The sequence below is a fragment of the Meleagris gallopavo genome, chromosome 2 (assembly GCF_905368555.1).
Source record: "Meleagris gallopavo chromosome 2, MGAL_WU_HG_1.1, whole genome shotgun sequence".
Classification (NCBI taxonomy): Eukaryota; Metazoa; Chordata; class Aves; order Galliformes; family Phasianidae; genus Meleagris; species Meleagris gallopavo.
In genome coordinates this window covers 41,829,745-41,852,618 of record NC_139405.1, presented here as the reverse complement: position 1 = coordinate 41,852,618, position 22,874 = coordinate 41,829,745, and the positions used below count along the sequence as shown (strand labels likewise).

At 41.6% G+C, this 22,874-nt stretch overlaps 1 protein-coding gene across 1 annotated transcript in view; it reads right to left on the bottom strand.

Moving 5' to 3' along the window:
* The window catches only part of RPS6KA2 (ribosomal protein S6 kinase A2), a 265,454-nt gene extending 261,977 nt beyond the window's left edge, over positions 1–3,477 (bottom strand). Inside the window, exons 1-2 of the mRNA XM_031552440.2 lie at positions 3,265–3,477; positions 29–73 (exon numbers count right to left, since the gene is read on the bottom strand). Of these exons, the coding sequence (XP_031408300.1) occupies positions 29–73; positions 3,265–3,327 (108 nt within the window). The 5' untranslated portion in view covers positions 3,328–3,477. The remainder of the gene's footprint in view (positions 1–28; positions 74–3,264) is intronic.
* Between the last annotated feature and the right edge of the window lie 19,397 nt (positions 3,478–22,874).

Sequence of the window (22,874 nt, the reverse complement as noted above, 5' to 3'; positions counted from 1 at the left end):
TGTGTGAAACACAGATACACAGACTTGCCTCTTTTACAGGTTCTTCATCCAGGGTAGCTTCTTCCACCACAGGCTAAGGAACAGAAAGGAAAATTTTCATGTGAATATACGTTCTTAGAAAAGATAAAGCTCTAAGCCAGATTTTAGCACAAAGCAGTCTGTTTACATTTAGTCAGTTACATCATTCTAAATTTATACTACCACTACAGGTACATTCAACTATCCACATTTAATGCAGGTAATAAGCTTTGAATCCAAGAATATAATCTTCCTCTCATAGATACGTGTAAATTGCTCCAAAAAGTAATGTCTTTTTTTTCCCCCCCAAGGAAACTACAATAGATAAAAAGAGCACAATAACACAGAGAGAAAATTCTTAGCGACAAAGCACTGTATTTCCAACAGTCACCATTAGCTACGCATTTTTGCCAACAATGAACAAGAGCCTGCATGCCACATTTGTCCAAAATCTGTACCAGCAGAAGTGACCCATTGTCACCCAGAACTGAAATGCAGCAGCCACCACTTCACTGTGCTTATATACACTGTTTGGTCTCCATAAATGTTCAGCAAGTGTTGATGAATGTCAATGGGTGCTATTTTCTCTTGCATGGAGAAATTCAATGACACACTTTTGCTTCATCTGCACTTCCATGTCAGACACCATTTTGTCAGACTGCACCTCCGCTGCCATCTGTCACACAGCAATGAAGAGTAATGGGATATTTGTTTAGCCTCTGCTTCTGTACCACCAACACCCACCTCTGATGTCATAGATCAACATAATAAAATAGGAGGCATTACTTCCAGAGCAACCCTCGTAAGCTATGATAAAGCCATATACTATTTGCTGAGTATCTACATGACTTATTCAGTTATTCACAACTTAACATAAATGTAAAAATTTTTATATTACTTTGAGCACACAGAAGAAAGCAAGAGCACACTGGCAATAAGATGGCCAACGAACAGTTGAAACTGGGTTTGTCAGAGAAATGACAAAAGAGTGAAAGAAGATTATTCATGAATAACATAAATTTGAAGCCCAGTAGAAGAACAGTAACTTCTGCTAAGAAGAGAGAACATATGTACACTTAAGGTCATATTTTCTAAACACAACTTCCACATCAATATTAACATTTTAGTGAGTGCTGAGTTCTATTCTAAGCTGACAGAAGGAAGCTGAAAGCTTAAGCAAGCATCCCATCCTCCAAAAAACACATCCCCAAGGCTGTAACTTACTCTGCATCCATAAATCTGCCTAAGCACAAAGAAAATTCAGAGCCAGTAAATATCCTCATGTTATTGCTCTTACCAGGAAGTTAATGACCTCCTGAGCCAACAGATGAAGGCAGCATTTTGTCCCTTTCTTCTCTTGCACAATAATAAAACAGAACATGTCCTCAATGCACTCTTACTTATGATGCGATTGATTTACTATAAATGCTATCATTAATATCTGCAAGTCATTCACCTGAGTCACGCACAAGCACTCTTAAACACATCTATTTTAAAAGGCTTTTTGGCATTGAGGGAGAGGAGAAGCATACCCATACTGCCTAAGAAAGAGGAGCCGTCTCCCTCCTTGTCGACTAACTGTGAAAGGCTTACACAAAAAAAAGAACAACTTGCAGACAGCCACAAAAAACACATTATCCCACACAGCCTGAGAGCCTATGACAGCTCCCAAGACGCAGTTCAGACAAGCATTCAGGCTGCAACAGCCCATCATGGAGCCAATGGCATCACTGATGGAAACTATGAATGCTTTTCATGGATGAGAGCCCACAGGATACCAAATTAATTTTGTGTACCTTAACTAGATTTGAGCAAATAGCACTGCAGGAATTCTTCCCACAGCAAAACCTAAAGGCTGTAAGATCTCCTGTCTATTTAATACGTTTAAAAGAGAACAATAAATCTAGGAGATTAAGTGATGCTTTATCTGTTATTCTTATGTAAGCAGTAAAGCACTGTTCATAACTTTCTGATCTTTTTGTAAGTGAAATCTTATCAAGAACAATCATCTTACATAGTTTATAACTATGGTACTCCTTAAAGCAAGAAATGATTAAAAAACAAGCAGACAAAAACCAAAACCATCCATGTGATTAACTGTCTGTGTAAAGGGTCAACTCGACTGGTAAGGAGACCCACAAAGTTTTGTTGCTTTGACTGGAAGAAGGGCCTAAATGCCTCTCCAGCAACAAGGGGAGAAAATAAGGATGTTGTCATCTCAGGCAGCGGTTACTGGGCCTTAGTGCAAAGCTGAGAGCTTCACCTATGGTCAGAGGTTATTTTTTCCCCAGGGGTTGATGCACAAAAGGACACCTGAGCAATGGCTGAGTGTCTCCTGCCTAGGGCAGAAAGACACTGGGTGCACACACACTGAACAGAGGCAAATATTGCAGTAAGCGGAAAGGTAGATTTGGTTTGAATAAGAATAGCAGCATTTCTATGAAGTCCAGTAGAAAAACTGTCCAGGGATAGAAGTCTCCTCATTGGGGAGGTGACTGAGCAAGGTGCTAGCTGACTACCTGAAGTCAGAAGCAATGTGGAGACTATCAGATCCAGCCTGCATTAGCACACAGGGCTTCTTACACAGCCTGGAGCAGGAGGCAGCACTCGCACTGAACGCAAAGCTCTCTGACTCTTAAACTAGTAATGAACCTCAAGGCTACCGCATGAGCAGCACCAGGATAACAACATATGGTAGCATCACTCCTGCTGTGCTTCTCAGGTACTTAAGCCCACGCTTTGTAGAAAACCTTTCCCAGAGTTCTGGGGCTCCTCCTCTGAGGCATTCAACATTCCCACAGCATCTGGTTGAGCTACGCTACCCTCCACATCCCCTCCAAAATCCATCTCAGAACTGAGTCGCAAAAGCCAGGAAGACTTTAAGCATAAATGAAACTCATCGGTACACAGCAAACAGCATTCACACAAACGCCACTCCTCTATTTACATCACCTGGTGAAACAGTCGACTGAGAACGCACTGTTTCTCACGCACTACTCGGCAGCCCCAGAAATACTCATCCAGAATCCACGGTGCCCACTACATCACTCAAAGATGATGCCCTTCCTTGACATAGGTCTCAAAACTCAGGCGATGAAGCCGCTGCAATCCCAGCTGACGGTACGTGAGGCAAAGCTGCAGGCGGCTGCCCCAGCCCTACGGCACCGGCCCAGCACCTCGGGGCGCTCCCCTCCGCCGTCGCCTCCGGCCGCGCGGCAACAGGTGCGGAGCCCGCGGGCTGCTCACCTCCGTCTCCATGGGCTCCACTTCGATCCCTTTCCATAGTTCCAGCAGGTGGGCGATCGGCATGCTGCCGGGAGATGCCTCGCAGGAAGAGAGAGGAAACGAAATACAACTCAGAAAGCGGTGGCCGCCGAAAACAGAGGGAGGTGAGAAGGCACCGGAGCGAGACCCAGCGCGGGACCCTCCGCCCGCTCGGCAAGATGGCTCCGCGCCGCCCGCCCGGAGCTGCGAGAGGGACGACGCCGCTCCGCTCCGCTCCCCACCGGAGCCGCTCCCGCACCGCGGCCAAAGTTGCGGCCGAGGCTGCGCTACGCCGCTGCTATAGCAACGGTACCGCCGGGGCTGCGCCGTCCCGCTGTGCCCTCCGCCGGCTGAGACCGCGGGGCAGGAGAGGAAAGCGGGAATAAAGGAGCGGTATCGTCTTGGCGGTGATTCAGAGCACGGGGATGTGGCGATTAGAGAGCACTGCTAACAGTAGAGCCGGAGTTCACCGATCTGGATGTTGTTCCGGTCTGGAAAAAAAATAAATAAATAAATAAAGCAAGCGATCATTAAAATAAACGCTTTACTCCCTTAATACGCTGCCTAGGAAGGTGAAGCCGGTTCCCTCCCCCAGACCTGGCAGCTCGTCCCAGCTGCACTACAGCAGACACCACGAGCTTGCCAGCCGCAGGGACCGGGGCTTAAGCGGTATGATTTGGATTCCAGTCAACTGAGGCTAACAAAGGTGCATCACCTCCTTCTGACAACTTTATCATCATGTTCCCAAAAGCATTAGCGGTAAACAAGTCGCTACTCAAAGAACCATCTCAGAACAAATAGTCAACATGCAGAATGCATTTTTCTTCTGTTCCGTGCTCAAAAAGTGACAGATTACTCTACAGCAGCGATTAGCTAATTCAGAGCAAGCATTAAAGACCAACAAACACCACACAGAGGAACACCGAAGCAGCAGCAGCATCCCACCCTGGGCTCTGACCCACATCCCCCCAGGTCTGCTCAGCAGCAAGAAGCTGCCCTGAGAACCCCAGCACCACAGGGGTCTATAGGGGAGAGACAACAGCTCGCTCACAACAGAAGATACATCAGCTGGAGCCACAGAGTTGTGCATTCAGTCACTGCTGCCAGTGCTCAGCTCCCTAATTCTGTAGTGGAATGTGAGCCTAGATCAAGTGCTCAGAGCACAAAGCTTGCTGGCTTTGGGGCACAGAGCATGGACATGACAAGCCGAGAGCAACAGCAAAGCACCTGCAGCAGTAAGGAGCTCAGATGTGCCCATGTAGTCCTGGGTGAGGGAGATGAAGGGAACAGGATGGCCATCGTTGCATCTGCATCCAGGTTCTTCATCAGGTGCAGGCAGATCTAATATGTTTACCTCTTTTACAGAAGAGAGATTTAACTCTTGAGACATGCAGTTTAATGTTTAAATATTTAACTTATGACTAAATTTGGTTATAATGAATATTTTCATTTTAAAAAAAATCAATATTCATTTGTGTGAAGTACAAACAGAAAACTGAATGAGATCTTGTTTCAACTTTTGCAAACACTTATGTTTCAAGTGCAACACACGTACACCAGAGTAGCTACTGAATTCTTTCTGTACTGCAAGATAAATTGGACCTCAATCATCTGGCCTAAAAAGAAAAGAAAATAGAGTCTTTCAACCTCTTCTATAGGAAAAAAAAAAAAGTAAAATAACATAGCCAAACAGAAGCGAGATGCATTTTGTCACCACAGTAATCCCACTGAAGACTGTGGAATGTTTTTGACGAGAAGTTTTGCAAGGACAGGGGCACCTTGACAGATAAGGTTACTGTTTTTCTTCTAGATGAAGAGAGCATTGTGCTAGAACCTTCATCCATAGGAAAAAAGCACCTTGACATACCCCCAAGCTTAAAATTCCTGAATACTTGGCAAATGAAGCTCACCAATATTTGATGTAGTCAAGAATTTGAAACAAAGGTTAATCATGGCATGCTAAAGGTAATTATGTCACTGCAGAATGATGAGTGGCATTTAACTGACAGCCAAGATTGATGTTACTTTCTATGAATAGAGCAGCAAAGAAAAATCCATGCTTCCCTCCCCAGGTCCCTGTGATCCACTTACAGAGATATCAGATGCAAAAGGGAATGAGTTTCACAGAATTGGGAATTTTTGAAAATGGAAAGTACTGTTTCCCATTTGATACACAAAACAGAAGATGGGGACCTTAGGAATGCCCTTGAATAATTCTTTCCTTATTTAAGGGCGTTCCCAAGGTCCCCATCTGCATTTAAATATCTCTTCCTGCTGCCTACAAGACATCATCTACAAGAAGTCCAAAGGTTGCTCATTACAGTAACCTCTAAAACAACCAGACCATACAACAAAGTGTGCTCTCAGATTCTCACAGAGGATGCCTAGGACTCTGAAAGGAATTAAGTACTGCATCAGCAACTCCTCCTGAGATCACTTCAGGTTCGTGTTCCTGAGCCACATTAAAGACTTTCTCTGGTCTTTTCCAGTGATTCCTGCTGTATACTGCAGCCAAAATGGAGGAACACTTGAGGCAGGAAAATCTTTGCCCTGCAAATACACACTGATTTCAAACAAGAAATCAAATTCTAGCTCACTTATTCTGTAGAATATTTGTACGTATGTGTTGTGTACACAGGCACAGATTTGGGTGGAGCACTTGAACAACACTTTGGAATACATCAGCTGATAGTAATCACTTGGTATGAACTGGAGGAATAGAAGACTGAGGGAGAAACATCAATGAAGGTCACGCTGCAGCCACCCCACAGTGCGAAAGAGAGTGTGTACACAGATCACAGACAAGAAGAATAACAAGAGCAAGTGCAGGTGTCCAAGCATATCCAAGTCACTGCACCAGGCTAGCACTGCTCAGTGCCCACCATGAATGCATACATCGCAGCCCTTCTAGTTCACCATGGCACGAGCATAAAAAAAAAAAAACCACAGCCTTGTATTAGTCTCAGTTTCATAGAATTATTAAGAGTGGAAAACACCACTAAGATCATAGAGTTCAACCACCAACTCACTCCTCAGTGCCACACCTTCACATTTCTTGAACAGGGACTCCACCACCTCCTTGGGCAGCCTGTGCCACTGCCTGACCACACTTTTTTTTGGAAAATATTTATTTATTTTTTATAATATCTAACCACAATTTGTCATTATGCTGTGAATGGTAAATGGAGAAAAAGACTGCGCACAATCAGTTCTTTATAATCTATGCAACTCGCCACTGCTCATGTCCAACTAAGTCTGTATTGGACAGATGAAGTTCAGTGCCAAAATACTAGAAGTTAGTGAAAATAGTGCAGTTTAATAACTGCACAGGAGCTCTGCATCACCACAATGGAGCAAAGTCTCAGCTGCCTGTGCCTTTTTTGTTTTTATGCCAAAGTCATCAAAATCCAGTCATGCTGACTGAAAGCAGGCAAACAAACAAGATCCCCCACGCTACTGTTTTTTCCCCGAGAGCAGATGTTGAAATGCTTTAAGCTCATTACTAAAACAAGATGACTGCATTTCCTCAGCAAAAGCTGTCTCTGTTCATGCTTCAGCATTAACTATCTCATGTTCAGTGTTGGTGGATATTCACCATCACTTGAGCAGAATACGGGGAGAAGCAGAAAACAGTGCTTACACACAGCTAAGCAAGCACAGAGGAAATATTGCTTACTCCAACATAAGGGGTGCCTCTAGTGCTAATAAAATCTACTATTTAATTGTGAATTAGATGCCCAGTCATTCCTCAGAAGCACAAAAAAAATGACTGGAGGCAGATAAAATAGGGCATTCAGCATCAAAGCAGTGTGCATCTGTTGCCTGCAAATCTCAGAGCTGAACATTTGCAAATTAAAATCGTGTTCACTGTGTCTCCTGAAATATGAAATGCTGAATGCTAGAGAGCAGCTCTACTTAATTGCTGACCTTTGCAGTTCTCTGGCTTGCCCAGCCGTACTTAATGAGAAGATCTAGGCCGAACAGCAAGATCAATGCTGAGGGAGCAACAGTGGTAATCAAGCTCCATCTCCAAGCAGAATGGAGATGTAGGAGTGGTAAAGTGTCATGACATGAGGCCAGCCAAGGCCATTTTCAGCTGCACTATCTTCTCTTGCACTGACACCTTAGAGAGCTGAGCAGTCAACTACAGGACACTCTTGTCTGCTATCACCTGCATTTAATATGAAATTAATGGACTCCTGTGGTAAAGATGCTGACTCTCAGAAGCTTTCAGTCAAGTAATCTCTCAAACACCAAGCCCTCACACAAGCTTCTGGGATACACCCCACTGAAGTTGTACCCATAAGGAAAAACACCAGTTCAACAAGTTCATTGAATCCTTAGAGTTGGAAGAGACCCTTGAAGGTGATCTAGTCCAACTCCTCTGCAATGAATAGGGACACCTACAGCTACATTAGGTTGTTCACAGCCCCATCCAGCCTGACCTTGAACATCTCTGAGGACAGGGCATCTACTGCCTCTTTGGGCAACTTGTGCCAGTGCCTCATCATCCTTACTGTAAAAACAACATTTTCCTTATATCTGACCTAAATCTCACCTTTCCCCTTGTTCTGTCATAATAGATCCTGCTTAAAGAAAAAAAAAAAAAAAATCTTCCTCCTTTCCTACAGCCCCTATTTGGAAACTGACAGGTCTCTATCATGTCTCCCCAAAGCTTCTCTTCTCCAGTATGAACAGCCTCAGCTCTTTCAGCCTGAGTTCAACACAAATTAAGTGTAGAGAACATTTCCCTGCTGTAAATGACTAGAGTAAGTTCTGCCATTTCACATTTTCAGATTGCAAGCACAGAGGACACCATTTCACTCCAAACAGATTGCATGACTCCTTGAGGAGCAGCTCAAAAGGCAGCAGGGCAGAGCCTCAGCAGACATGCTGCCATGTGCAGTATTTGGCTGAGCAAAGGGTCTCCTGCTTTCAGCAGGAGTAGGGCAGATGACACTAGCAGCTCAAGCCAGGCTGAAGCATGATTTCTCAGCAACTTCAGCAATTCAAACAGTTGCTGCAGTCAACATAAGGAGATGGAAAGGGGAGAGTCACACTGCCCTCAGTCTGAGGTCAGGGAACTGGTTTGGAGTCCCCCTTAGGAACCAGCCTTCATCTCCTGAATTCTACTGAAAGCAGCAGAAACAGCTTTGCTACATCAGCCAGGCCATAGAGAAGGGAAGCTGAAACACCATCTAAATTGTAAGGGAACAAGCCTACATCCTATCACTGTAGTGGAAGATCAGCTGCACTAAACCCAGGGTTGATCATCTACCCAGCCTTAGTGTGCATGGAGGAAGTCGAGCCCAAAAGGTAAATTCAAGTCTTGGTTTGTGGGAATATAAGAAAGGCTATTCAGAGCAGCAACTGTAGAGCAAGATAAACAGCATGAGAAAGCAGTGCTGAGAACCAAGGACATCTCCAGAAGCAGAGAAAAGCAAATAAGCTGTCCGATAGCCATGTGATGATGGTCCTGATTGGAGGAAGACAACATGGCTAGAAGTGATTCATGGCTCCAATTGGATAAGTGCCTGCAGGCACAGTTAAGGAGCATTTGTGAAGTGTTTTGTTGACATGTAAAGGCAAGTGGGAAAGTTAAAAGAAAACTTGTGAATCCATATAAGGGATGTTAGAACCTGTAATAAACAATTTGGATCATTCACATCTAAGTCCATGCCTCAGACACTGCACTGGTTAACCTTCACTGGCAGAGCAGGCTGCTCTCGCACAGCTCACCATTAGTATCCATCGCTGCATTCAGAGGTTGTACTCCTGAAGCAAATCAAGATGCTTCTTTTCTGCTCAGATATGTTGACACTACACCCATTTCAGACACAGAGCCATAGAAAGTAACTTAATTGCGAGGCCAAAATGCTTGGAATGAATGCTTCCCATACAAACTTTTGGAATTCCAAGAAGAAAAAGAAAACACAATCCTCTCTCCCCCATCTTCCTGGAGTCAATATCTAAAGGTTTACACTACAGAAAGAAGAGTAAGTAGCCTAGGAGATACTGTGAGAGCAGAGAAGGTAAGGTTGCCTAGATATACAAGTCATGAAGTGTCTGGAGCATGCAAGCAACACTTCTCCAATGTAAAGTCAGCAAGAGTAATGCTTAAATAACAGAAGATTACACACCAAGTGACAGAAATCCAAATGCTGATTTCCCATTGACTGTGACAGGCATTTTAGGTGTGTGAGGACAAGAGTCTCAGCTCAGTTCTGGACACATTTGCACTTAGAATCTGCTGAAAGATCGCAAAAATTGATGCGCACCACTGAAACAGCATCAAGATAAAATGGTACGCGTAGATTAAGGTGCTCCTAGAAGAATATTCAATTTCAATTAACATGAGGGAAAGCAGCAAAGCACCAGGCAGCGTCACATATGTTGCCAAGTGACATTAAATAGAGTACTCTAAATTCACCAGCTGCCTATTTCCCCATCAGTATGCCTGTCCAAGCAGACAAAGAAACTCTTTCAGTGTATAACAGAAGTATAAGATTTTCAGCAGCTGCGAAGTAGTGGGGAAAAAAAAAACGAAAACAGCCAAACTGTTTGTGCAGAGCCTACTTGCATTTGACTCAGGATGTAGCACCCCACAGAGGTGAGGAACAGGGCACTGGAAAGGTTTGCTCCCAAGTTACTACCAACTCACGCAAGCTGCTCTGCTCTCAAGTGGCAAATCATGAGCTCACCCACACAGAAGAATAAATCCAGCACTGATGGGAACTGTTGTGGCTGGCTTGGTTGCACAGGTTCCTCACTGAGGGATCTACCTACAGACAGAATGCTGACAGCCTGTCCAAAGAAAACAGCACCAGGCCACTGCCGTCACAGTGCTTTTACCGTATCAAGTATCATTAGCTTGGAAGAAAACCACTGCCTCTCAGTCAAATAGATGCAATGAGGAATACAGAAAGCATACAAATAAAATAGGAAGTCAAGAGCTCCTGACCCCCAAAAAGAACATGCAGTGAGATTTCAGCCCCTTTCACCAGTTCACACTATGTTTCCAATGATGATTTTAGCTGGAAAATAAGAAAGCATCTGATGGAGTTTTCCCAACCTCCTGCAGTCTCTTCTATTAATTTTAATGAACACTGCAGGTGATAAGCATCTGATTCTGGGAGGGGAAAAAGAAAACAACCAGCTACTCAGAACTGCTATTTTTAAGCAAGTTTCTTCAGTGTTTTGAAGTTTAAATATGCAAAAGATAAGTGACAGATTTTTTTTCTGTTAAATTATGTCATGCTGCATATTTTGATAACGCTTCCTAGTGAAAACCAGTTATTTTTCCAGAGAAAGCATAAGATGACTGAGGTACAGCTTTGAATATCTTTAGATACTCTTGAGTTTACTGAAATAATGAAATAATGAAATACATTATGGGTGATAACTGACAGTTTAAGACTGTAGTCCAGTGTATCTCTCTCATCAACACAATTTCATGAACAATCACCCTGATCAATACAGTAGTGCAAAAGTGACAGCAGGAGCAACAGCCCCCAGCAGGATGCTGGGGACAACAAGCTGTAGGTGAGACCTTCATCCTGTCACACTCTGACAGTAAGAGAGGAACGAGACAAGGTGGCACCATCCCCACATCATTCATACTTTGGTTTTGTAGGGAAAGGAAAGATGACCTACTAAGCAGCTCAATGGACAAATCAGAACTACATTGCTCAAGGGATGAAACTATTTGTTACTACTGCACTGCCCATTAACAAGAGATATCCACTGCAATATAGCTGACTCCTTCTAAAATAAACATTACACGTCACACAAGTATCCTCAACGGCATAACTAACAAGAAAAGTTACATGTGCAAACTCAAAGTCAATCCTCTTGTCAGGACAGTGGCACAAAAAACCAATCATACCACATAAGCCAATCTCCATCCTTACTGATGAGTGTAAAATTTTAGTACCAGCAACTTACAGTGATGTTAGTGCTGTTACTAATTGTATTTATTGAGAGAAAAATGATGTAGGAGAAAAAAATCCCAGCTAGCAAAACAGTCTGAAAACCTGAGTTACTGATTTCCTGTGTTTTTCCTATCATTTGCCATCTTGTTATCTGGAGAGATTGAAAAGATCCAGTAGAGTTTATAAATTATTCATTCCAACATTCATGTGGTTTCTTGATACTCAGTAAAATTAAGTCTATAATAGAATTTCCTCTTTGGCTTATGTTTGATGTCCCCTTCTACATTATGATTTCTATGTTCTGCTTTGTGAATTATTATGCGTTACTAGTTAGCTTTTGCACTTCTCACAAATTTCAAAGCATAGTTTCTTAAGCAATGCATGAAAGGCAAAGCCTGCTGAAGATGGTCAGTAAAAAGCTTACTTGTATTAGAAAATAAACATAGTCGTTCTGCAAGTAATTATTGCAAATAACCTTTAAAGCAGCCTTCCAGAAAGCTTCAAGGGTTCCTACACAGGCAACCAAATGAACCTGACCACTGTTCAGCCAAAAACTTAGCCAAATGAGACAAGAATGAGACCATTGAGGATTTAAGACTGCCTGTAGCAATTCCATAGCAGTATAAAAATCAAAGGAACATGAGGCTACAGCAGTCAAAGACAAATCAGAGGTCTAGGTTCTGACAGTACAAATGGGGGGCAATTTCCCTTGTCAGAAGTGGAATTCTACATGAGCAGTCTTGCTTCTACGTTTCAAAACAAAGTCCTCATTGGAGTTACTGAAACAGATACTTAGATTGTGTTGCAGACTCTGAGCTAGTCTTAACCACCAGATCTGCAATTTACTTGTCAAGGCTAAGTAATGTTGTATAGACTAAGGTAAGAATAGACCTGCAGAAAGAATAAGAACAAAAAGTTCACATTTAGCTGGCTTGCACAGATTCTTGATCAATTCAAATCTCAAACAATTAGTAGAAGTCTTACACAGAGTTTTGATTTATCTTCTATGAGCAGATCAACAACACAAGGTATATTTCTTTCCCCAGCTTTATTTAACACATCTACACTTCTCTACCAGGTTTAGCATTTCCCCTTGTGAGCTTATATAAAACCCCCAGGTGGGTCATCAGGATTTAAGTAACTCCTACACCGAATGATTGTCTTCAGCTGATTTTTGAGGCTAAAGTTGGCCCTACAGATCCAGCTAACATGGACTGCCTATAAAAATGCTGTTGATACAGACTTCTGCTTTTATAGGGCTGACAGAAGTCCTGTGCATACCACAAAGAGAACTCCACATTTAATTGACTTCTGTTCTGCTCCAGCAGAGCTGACCCTTCCAATCACAGTCCTTGATACAAGCGGGCTCTAACTTTACTTCTCTCTAGGCTCACAAGGTTGAACTAGCATTTTTAAGGGACATCAAATGAGTCTGCTTTCACCTTTCTGTTCCCAATTAGTTTTCAGGTATGTGTTGTCTGATCCCTCTTTTAACAAGTTGACCTTCCCAAAGCTGTGGAGAATATTGCCGTGAGATGTCTCACTATAAGACGTGTTCAATTTCTGTCATCCTTACAAATAGGAAGGATTTCTAGGTTCCCTAGGGAAGACGTCAAGTTCAGTGAAGGGGAACTTGGTTCTAAACTATTTTCAATGCAGAGTCACATCCCCTTTATGAATTTTAAGAAGGTATTAAAAAAAAAAAAAAACACTGGAAGACAGAAAAGGTAACTTTAGCCTATGATAAAATAATCATGAAATAACTAGAGCCTCTTCTGGATTACCTACTATTGCATGCACAATGCTTACTCTCAGCACTTTTTAATTCATACTTAGTTCTTTTACATGAAAATATCTTCTAGTGGGCAAACAAGAAGAGGCGCATTGCAATTTTCCTCTTCAGAACCACAGATTTGCTTCTAGTTCCTTGCACTGGACATATATTAACACACACTTGCTTACCCTTGAGACAAACAGGGAGCTAAAGGAAGGATTCCTAATTCCTAAGGGTTTTAGCTCCTGAACCAAATCATCATAATGTATGGAAACTCTAGTATTTGTGCTGATTTTTACATATTGAACTTTATAAAATATTTTTCATTTTTTCAATCATAGTAATTGGACAGATCAATATGATAGGAAAGGCATTACAACAAAGCTGTGATGATGGAAGGACCAGCACAGTAGAAAGGTGCCATAAATAAAGGGATGAAGATTGCTCACCTGTATCAGAAGATTCCAGGTTCCAGGGAAAGCTTCACCACAAAGACATCTCCAGAAAGAAATCCTTCCCCAGTGGCATTCAGCCATTAAATGAGGTTTAAGAGGGGTGGAGCCTGGCTCCTTCTGATTGCACAGATGAATTACCTTTACTTGTGCTCCCGGGGCTGACTGGGTCTTTTCCCCAGGTGCTCAATCAGTGGTTCAGGCTGTGACTCAACAGATCCCATACACCAAGTCATCTTAAGCTTTTATTCATTAACTGAAGTATTTTCCCACTTCTATGCATGTCAGGTATCACCCTGTCTCGTAGATCCATAGACTGTAACAGACCAAATCTGTCCCAATTTCAGTGTTTAACTCCCCTAAATAGCCTTCAGGCAGCAATATTACTCAACATACATACTTGATAAAAGTAGTATTAGATCCTATCTGCACTGGCCTGGCAAACAAGCATGTTGTAACTAAAAAGTTATAAAACCATGTTAACTACAAAGACAATAAGAAATAATTCTAGTCATGTAAAGAAGGAACCCTAAATTCACTGTCCAACCTCAAACAAGTGAATTTGCCATGACATAAGCATCAATGTTCTGAGGTCTTGGGCAAGTTTTGCATGAACACAAACTTTCCTAGGATTTTCCTAGTAGCACAAAGTTGCAATGAAGGAAAATGATGCTTAGAGATCCTCAAAAGATTTGAAATTTAATAACCACTCAGCCATCAGTATACATATGTATTAGTCTGCTCAAGAGAAAATGTAGCCTTTAACTACAAATTCATATTGTTATGAAGGTCTTTTCTGGTAATTAAGTTTTGGCTTTAAAAGAAGAAAATGCTATTAGCACAATGAGAATCTCATGCTTTATTTCCTTCCTGTTGTACCAATGTTCTGCGTCAACCATTGAAAAGGTGGGAAGCTTTGTGCGCTTGCAAAGATAATCACTAGCCCTTATGGATAACCTCCTAAATGGCCTTGTGATGAATACAAGTGGCCTCAGGGGTCACCTGTACATTCTCAACAGTCTGAGTGAGTTTCACCTCTCATATTCAGGAGTGGAGAATAAAAACAAAGCTCTAGCGAGCTGGACTTGTGTAGTCAGCAAAAAATGGCAGCTGAGCACAACTGGTTCAGTTAATAACTTTTGACCACGTATCAACAGCTCATGTACTTCCATTAAAGCAACCATGGAATTACACTGTTAAGTTTGTGCAGTGTATCTCTAGTCCATTAACATAGAAGCTAACAATATCAGAGGAGTGAGAATTACTTTGCAGATGGCATAAACCCTATTATACTAAGAACATTTTGTTCTGCTATAATTGCATTGATATAACAAAGGGTGAGATCTAGCCCTTTTCCAGACCAGGGCATAACAAATTATTGTTCTCTCATTTCCCCAAACCTCCCGAAAAAATATTCCACTTGATGTTCCATTTTTCTAACTTTAATGAGTGGAGATGGTTCCTTGGGATATGGAGGAAAGGAAATAGGGTGAGGATTGGGAATTAAAAGGAATACTTACAGTCACTAGATATCTGGAAGCTACTTTGCACTGGCTATCTTTCTGTCTCTTCTCTTCCCACTCCCTCCTTTATGATTGTTATTTTCACAATTGACAGTCGTATGTGAATGTTATTTTGCAGTGGTTTCCACAACAATCCTAATATGCTTAATATTGAAATATATGTTCTTAGGCACGTTGTTCAGCAAAGATGATACACGTGGTTATCAAATATCTCTAATTTGTTGTCATCACCATGATTGCTGACCCGTGTCATCTATTGTGAATAGAGTTATATTTGCTTCAGCTACCTTAATTGTCAACGTGCACAATTTCAACTTTTAAACTGTTCTTAAAACTTAGCCTTATGTTACTATTTGCTCTTTTTCAATTTTTCTACTGAAAATCTTTCTACTGCCTAATGTCTGAAGTAACTGCTGACTTAAATGTTCTAGAAATAATTATACACCTATCACTTCTACAGATCACCAATAATAAGTCCTATCTTTGAATCTTCATTCAGCTTAGTTAATTGGGGTTTAGAAAATATTAATTTTTTATGTCAGGATGTTCTCACTTGAGAAATAACTGATGCAGTTTCTACTAAAACATCACCAGCTTTGCCATAAGCAACAATAAAGCCTCACAATAGCCTGTTGAATTAAAAAAAAAAAAAAAAAAAAAAAAAAGAAAAAAAAAGTGTTGTTTTAGTTGTGGAAGTGGATACAGATGGGCAGTGGAGCAGAGTGGCTAATTTAGGTTGGGCTGAGCCTACTGGTTGGGCTCAAGTTAAATTCACAAAATAAGCATGCTGCTATTACAAAGTTCTTCCATTCATTTACTTCTTTCTGAACTCAGTAGATCAAACGATTCCTTGTTCATCTGATACCCATTTTCAAACCTCTAACACTCAAAGACTTAAAAGTGAAATATCCAACAAGAAGACCTAGAAGCTGCAGCCTCTAGGTAGGATCTCAGGTTTTGGAAGATTCTGATATTTGACCTTATTCTGCTTGAGAAGAAGGCAAGGTTTTCATCCCCAGATGTTCCAAATCCAACCAAACAGAAATTTGCAGTGGTATCTGCCATGGAGCAGCGCACATTGAGACATTCAGGAAAGCTCTCTTAGGCCCCATGTTCTCAGCAGATGGTTACACCATTGGAACTCACTTGTTGGGCTAACTGCACAGTGAAAATCTCCAGCAACTTCAGTTTACGTAGTTTTCAAGGACAGCAAAAATGCACCTCCATGTAGGCATCACACATTACTTGGGTGAAATGAAATTTGTCTCAGATTTTTAAAATTAATGTTAACTTGCATTAATGCTATCAATTAGCACATTTTGAACTCAAACATAGGACATTTTGCTTTCAAATTCTATTTCTCCTGTAGTCATTTTATTTGTAAAGTGGCACTTGTAGGCACAAAATATTATTATTTTTAATTGATTTCTCTGTTACACAAACCAGCCTTCTGTCAAATCTCTTGCAATAGCTTACAAGAGAACAAAGCAACTAAGGCTGCAGTGTAGTTTTGCCTAATAAATGCAGCACCACATAAGGGTCAAGTCACAGCTGTTTTCACTTCTAAGAATGAGTTGCAACAAGCTGCTTAGTCCTTCAGTTTCTTCCCCTCTTCTGTACAAACCGAAGCAAGAAGGCTAACATCAACTCAGCAAAAGCTCAGATCAGATGTACAAGAAGTTCCAAGGATTTCAGAGCTGAATTTTCATTTAGGTGATGCTTTTGTTCATCTACAGAATATAACGTGTCCCACCACATTGCAATGCTCTTCTAAGTATTTTTGCTGCATCCTAATGGATGCTGAAGTCCAGGAGTCCAGCTTCTAGGAAACGTTCATTGGAAAATCAAATTCTAGCTATCAGAAGATGGTTGGCCTCGGAAGTTGCTCTTCCAAGACAGAAATGAAAATGTGGACAGTGACCACTACGTGCGACTCAAAAACAATCAAGATGAGTTCAGATACAAATTTGCTCTTTGTCCAACCTGGATAAGGCTAGGTTGACCATCCCTTAGGTTATGACTAAAACCTACTTTTTATCCACAAACTGAAAAATGTTTCCCAAAACTGAAATGAAATTCTTCCAAAAAAGCACAACCAGCAGAATCTGAAATGCCAAAAATACAAAACAAACTTAAAAAACAATAAAAACGAATCCTGCTTATTGTCATTTATATTATACAAATAGAATTTTTCTCTGTTTTAATTTACCTTGAGAGCAGTTTAAGTAGTAGTTAATTCCAATAAATATACAAAGCCCAAGCAGGCATCAAGGTATGCTCTCCCTCTCAGAGTCTTTATGTCTAATTCAACATGTGGAATAAGAAAATGAAGACAAAACCTCTCCCTTCTTTCTGTGAAAACATAATTACTTTTCTAAGACAAAACTACTTAAGTAATATTATCCTTTTCTGCAAAGCTTTCTGCTCTCTTACTTAAATACAAATTCCCATTGTCTTGGAATAGCAACATCTCAAGCACTGTGTTCAGTTTTGGGCCCCTCGCTACAGGAAAGATATTGAGGCCCTGGAGCATGTTTAGAGAAGGGCAAGAAAGCTGTGAGGGGTCTGGAGCACAGGCTTTATAAGGAGTAGCTGAGGGAACTGAGATTATTTAGCCTGGAGAAGAGGAAGCTCAGGGGAGGTATTATCATTCCCTACAATTAACTGAAAGGAGGTTGTGGTGAGCTGGGGTCAGCCTCTTCTCCCATGTAACTAAAGGTAGGACTAGAGGGATTGGCCTCAAGTTGCTTCAGGGGAGACTGAGGCTGGATATTAAGAAAAAATTATTTTCTGAGTGGTTAGGCGCTGGAAGAGGCTACTGAGGAAGGTAGTGGAGTCACCGTCTCTAGAGGAGTTCAAGAAATGTTTAGACATGGTAATAAAGGAAATGGTTTAGTGGGAAACGGTGGTGGTAGGTAGACAGTTGGACTAGATGATTTTGGAGGTCTTTTCCAAGTCTAATTATTCTATGATTCCATGATCTCTTAATGAATACAAAACTGACTTCGAGATTCTAGGAGAAGGCCATGCCAACTTTATCTTCACAAAAAGTAGGTGCAAAACACAGCCCTAGCATAAATACAAATAATGCCACATAACTTGGAAGAGAATCATACTGTTACTGCAAACAGGGAGTTAAAACAGGAGCTTTACTGCAAGTCATTTGGAATACATTGGTTATTTATTAATTAGTACAGCCTGACTGTGATTCTTCTAAACAATAAAACCATCTTTAATCAATAGAAACCCTGAATGCTGTGTCTGGAGCTCACAGCTGCTGCTGTGCTGCAGAGAATTTCAGGGAAATAAATGCTCAGCAATTTTCTGAAAAGCAGCATCAATCTATGACTTTCTGTCTCTAAACCTACTCATGATACTGCATCATATTTCACTCTGAAATCCTTGACTAAGTGGAAATAATTTTATTCCATTCCTTGGCTACAATATATTAGCATTACTCTGATATTTGTAATTGGCTTTTGGAAGCCTTATCACAGTTCATGCAACTTCATTTAAAAATAAATAAATAAATAAAAAGGAAGGATAAATACAGTAAAAAAACTTACAGAGATGGATGGAATTGAAATAGCAAGAAATTGGAATCATAAAAATTGGAGTGTGTGTATCTAACTAAATGTACCTTGTGTTCCTCATGTCATTGATCTTTAAATTACTGGAAAAATTTCCACATTAAGCAAACACGACCAACTAAGCATATCAAATATTACTTTCTCTTGCTGCTTTTTTATTTCCTGGCCAGCGTACTAGAAGTCACTGGCTGCTGATTCAGTTCCTATTGCATTACATAAAGTAAAGCTTCCTTTCATTCTGGTTATTACAATAGAAAAGCTTAAAATAGATTGCGAAGAAATAGTCAATAGGAGATACACTGCCACACTCACTACTTAATTTCACACTGACGTATGATGGCGTCGTACAGTCAGATTACCATAAAACATCAGGACTGGAAGAGATCTCATTAGAAGTTCTTTATGAAGAAGGCAGTACTTTCACAGGATAACAAAGCAGAAGCTTTTTTTTTTTTTTTTCAAAGTATCTGGTAAAATATTCTCTTGAGAAACTGTGATAAATACCGACAGTTCTTGTTCATGTTATTCTTCTCTGATTGACTCTAATGAGTCTCCATTTGTCTTGTAAACTGAATACTTAATCACTGTGTTCAGAATGACATCAAGTTATTACAGAGTTCAGTATGTTTAAAGCAAAAAGCTATTAAGTGGCTGATTTGCAGTCCTGCAGGGACTTCAGAATCTGTATTAAATAATACATAATTTATATTCAGGATTACGGAATTGGCTCCATCTGGCTCTCTGCAGTTTATAAAGCAAACTGCCTCATTAAAGTTTCCAGCACTGACCACTGGTGGCTTCCAGCAGAATTCAGTCAGAGACACAAAATGCTCAAAAATGCTGCTTATCAAATTCTAAGAGTTGGCTGCAAAACTCATGTGATGAGGGAGATGTGGGGAAATTTGGGCATGCAAAGTATCAGGTCTGATCTTGGGAAACTCTGGCTCACCTGGTTTCCCCCGAAAGGCTTAGGAAGGGAAAGACTTCTGCAACTCCACTGCCCCGAGGCAGCTTGACATGTCCCCAGTCACCCCTGGAAGGAGCCAGGTTTAGGGCTGGTCTTCTGTTGCTTGTACCAGGGCTTCACAGTGGCACTGCAGAGACCAGATGCTCTGATTCCCTCCAAAAGTTGAGGTATTTTTAAAATTCAGACTTTAATGATATGTCCAGACCTATGGGTGATGAAATGCCCCTCCGCATAGAATGAATGCATGGAAGTCTGCCTTCATTTCCAAGGGACTTAAAACTTCAACCAGATTTCAAACTGCATTCGGCTTACACAGGAACAGCAGCAGAGCTGAGTAAGAAAACAGATACTACGGTTTCCCTGTTTTCCCATCTGCCCAGACGGACAACACCAACTGTGCCATGTTTCTGTTTAAGTAATTACAGATATCCCAGACTGTTAATTGAGGTTAACCATCTTTTAGATTAATTATTTTTTTCTTAGACATTACTCTTGGTCAGATGTGAGTGTAACAGCAAACCTGTTATCAAACAAAAATGTCAAATAACAGGTGCCAAAGGGATGTGTGGAGCCACAGAATGGTTTGTGTTCGTCATCTAATGCCAATTCCCAATCCTTTATAATGAATAACAGCTTAAAAGTTATCCATCAATCTGTCTACCCTCCTCAGCTCCCTCAGTGATCCCTGAAGCCAGAATCTCTCAAAACAAAAGGGGAAAGTAAGAGAAGGAAAGGGGAAGGGTGGGAGAGGAGAAGGAAAATATTTTGCATGCATTTTGTTCATGAGAGTTGACATTTTCTCTGCTGCAATGTCTGAGACTTCATGAAAGGTTTGGCTATTCTCCGAGATCAAAGAGCATGGTTGGTCTTTCCCTGAGGATAATGAAGGGAATCTAAGAGAAAACAAAATGAGGCTCTGGAGATGAGAGGGCTGTTTGTGTCTTGGAGCTATTTCACTGCGGCAATCATGCATTAGACCTCAGAAGTGATGGTGACAGACTGCTCACTGAAGGCCCTGCAAAGTGTGCAAATGAAGTCTCTTAAGATATGTGGGGTCTGGAGGATACTTGGGCAGGACCAGCTGTGCCCTCCCTGCAGGACACCTGCACTATCAGCCTGAACATCTGTGTGCCTGGGAGATGAGTACTGTTCCTGCTTCACCTGTCAGTTCATCAGCCTCCTTCAAAAATGCGTGCTTTGGGCACCTGGTAAATACCTGAGAATCTCTGCATTGTTTTGAACATAAACGTGTAACAGCTGGCACCGAGAACTGACAGCACAAGAAGTTTGGACAGACAACTTCATGATCATACCTTAACCTATGGAATGAGGGGGTGGACCTGTGGAAGGTTAATTGGGTGAAAGGGAAGCAATTGTGATGGGTCAGCTCTTTCTAACCCGGGAAGAGCTCTGCTGGAGCACGCATGGCTCTCTCGCCTGCAGCAGGGACCTGGAGGGGAAGAGTCCTCTCCCCAGCACTGACAACAGTAAGTTTTGCTCAGCAGTGCTATGCAGAAGTAATCTAATGGTGGGTACCCAGTGGGATGCATCAGGCTTGTTTACGGAGGTGGTAATTATTACATGGTAACTGCTGCTCTTGCTAATTTTGTTTGCGCTTCTCTTCTCTGATTTGCATGTAGAGCATGGATTCCTAATGAACACAATTGTGTGAGTTACAGAAAATTCCGTGGTGAATAATCTGCCCTTCTCCTGCATCAGGCCCCACTGAGCCTGTACACCAGAACTTGTTATCTCCAAAGCACCAGTAACCAAAACCCCTTCAGAAAAGCATTATTTACGTATATCAAGTCTGGGTGGCATAACACAATTACGTATAGCAAGGAATCCTTATCTGCAGGGAGGGAAGGCATGAGATGAGCCTCATCAAGAAGGCAGCCCGAGTAGCAAGGCAGTCCAAATTTGGGATAAATATACTGTTCCTTACCACTGATTGCTCCATTACTGGGAAAGCGACTATCAAAGTCCTGACATTTTCCCCTGCGTCATCAGGCAGCTATAACAATGTTAGTGGCGCCACTAACCTTCCGCAGCCTTTGCTTAATGGTGATCAGAGCCAGATCTGAGCAGAGCACAACTGCCTGAAGCGCACCCACACTGGAGTTGAGAGTGTCTGAATACAAAAGGACATCTCTCTGAAAAGCTCCTGTCTCCACTGCCAAAGCCAGCAACTGCTTTGCTGCTGCAGACATTTGTGTTGTCTGTGTTTGTAGGCCCCACAGCCCTGCTGCTGTGGTGTGATGGGAGCCCTACTTTGTCTGTTCTGACAGGCAAAGGGCCAGCTGAGGCAGGAATCTGTGCTGAAGCAATAGAGAGAACAGGAGCCGTCCTTGGAAAGGGGACAGCCTGTGCTCTGACCTACACACTATGGAATACTTACACATTGTGCATAAGAGCAGACAGACAACTGGTACAAAAAAGCTAAATCCCTTTGTGGAGCTGACTAGTGCTTTAAAACACTGAGACTGAACAACTTCCCTGTTGAGATTTAGTTAATTAATTTAACGATGCAGAAAAAAAACCTCTCATCTTCCCCAGGACGTGTTCAGTTTTCAAGGCTGACAGATTTTATTTTGCTTAAGGAAGTAAGCACCACTTTTCAGAACTGAGAGCAATTCCTGAGATTCCCAACATACTTGTATTTAAATTGTATTAGTAAAACCCTAAGAATTACATACATCCTAATGAAAAGCAATTGCCAAGGTTGGTAATTGGCTATGAGTCATCGCTAGGGATAGCCATAATCTTTGGTCTGAACTTGTGCTGCCATTCATTCATCTGCTCCTTTTGTTGTCCTTAGAGAATCCTTTGTACATATCTCTGAAGCTCTTTGCATAAGTCAGCCAATTATTTTTCAAAAGCCTTCGCATCATCCTAGAAGTTATGCAGGTGGGATTATCATACCAAGTCACAGTAGTTGCATATGTTACTAATACATTTATCATAGCAAGCTGAAATACTAAATATATTGGACAAAGGCCTGGGTGTCCCTGCTGGAGCAGAGTTGGACCAGATACACCCAGGGGTCCCTCCCAGCCACAGCCATGCCGAGGTTCTGTCTGTGATTTCTTTTTAGTTCAACTTGACTTAGCCTTCATCAATCATTTTCTCATTCAGTAGCAGGATTCTTGTTCAGCATGTTGCTGGCTTTGCAGCCTCCCTTTCTCCCTCTCCCATTTCAGATGATACAGTTTATTCTCTAAGTTCTAGAACTTGGCAGCTCCTTCATGTTGCTTGCATTTGAACAGAAGGCTGAAAAGTATATGGAAGCTGCACTGTCTGCTCTGTTGCAGAGGTCAATAGTTTTGATTTGTCTTTATCTGCTAACTATTTTGCA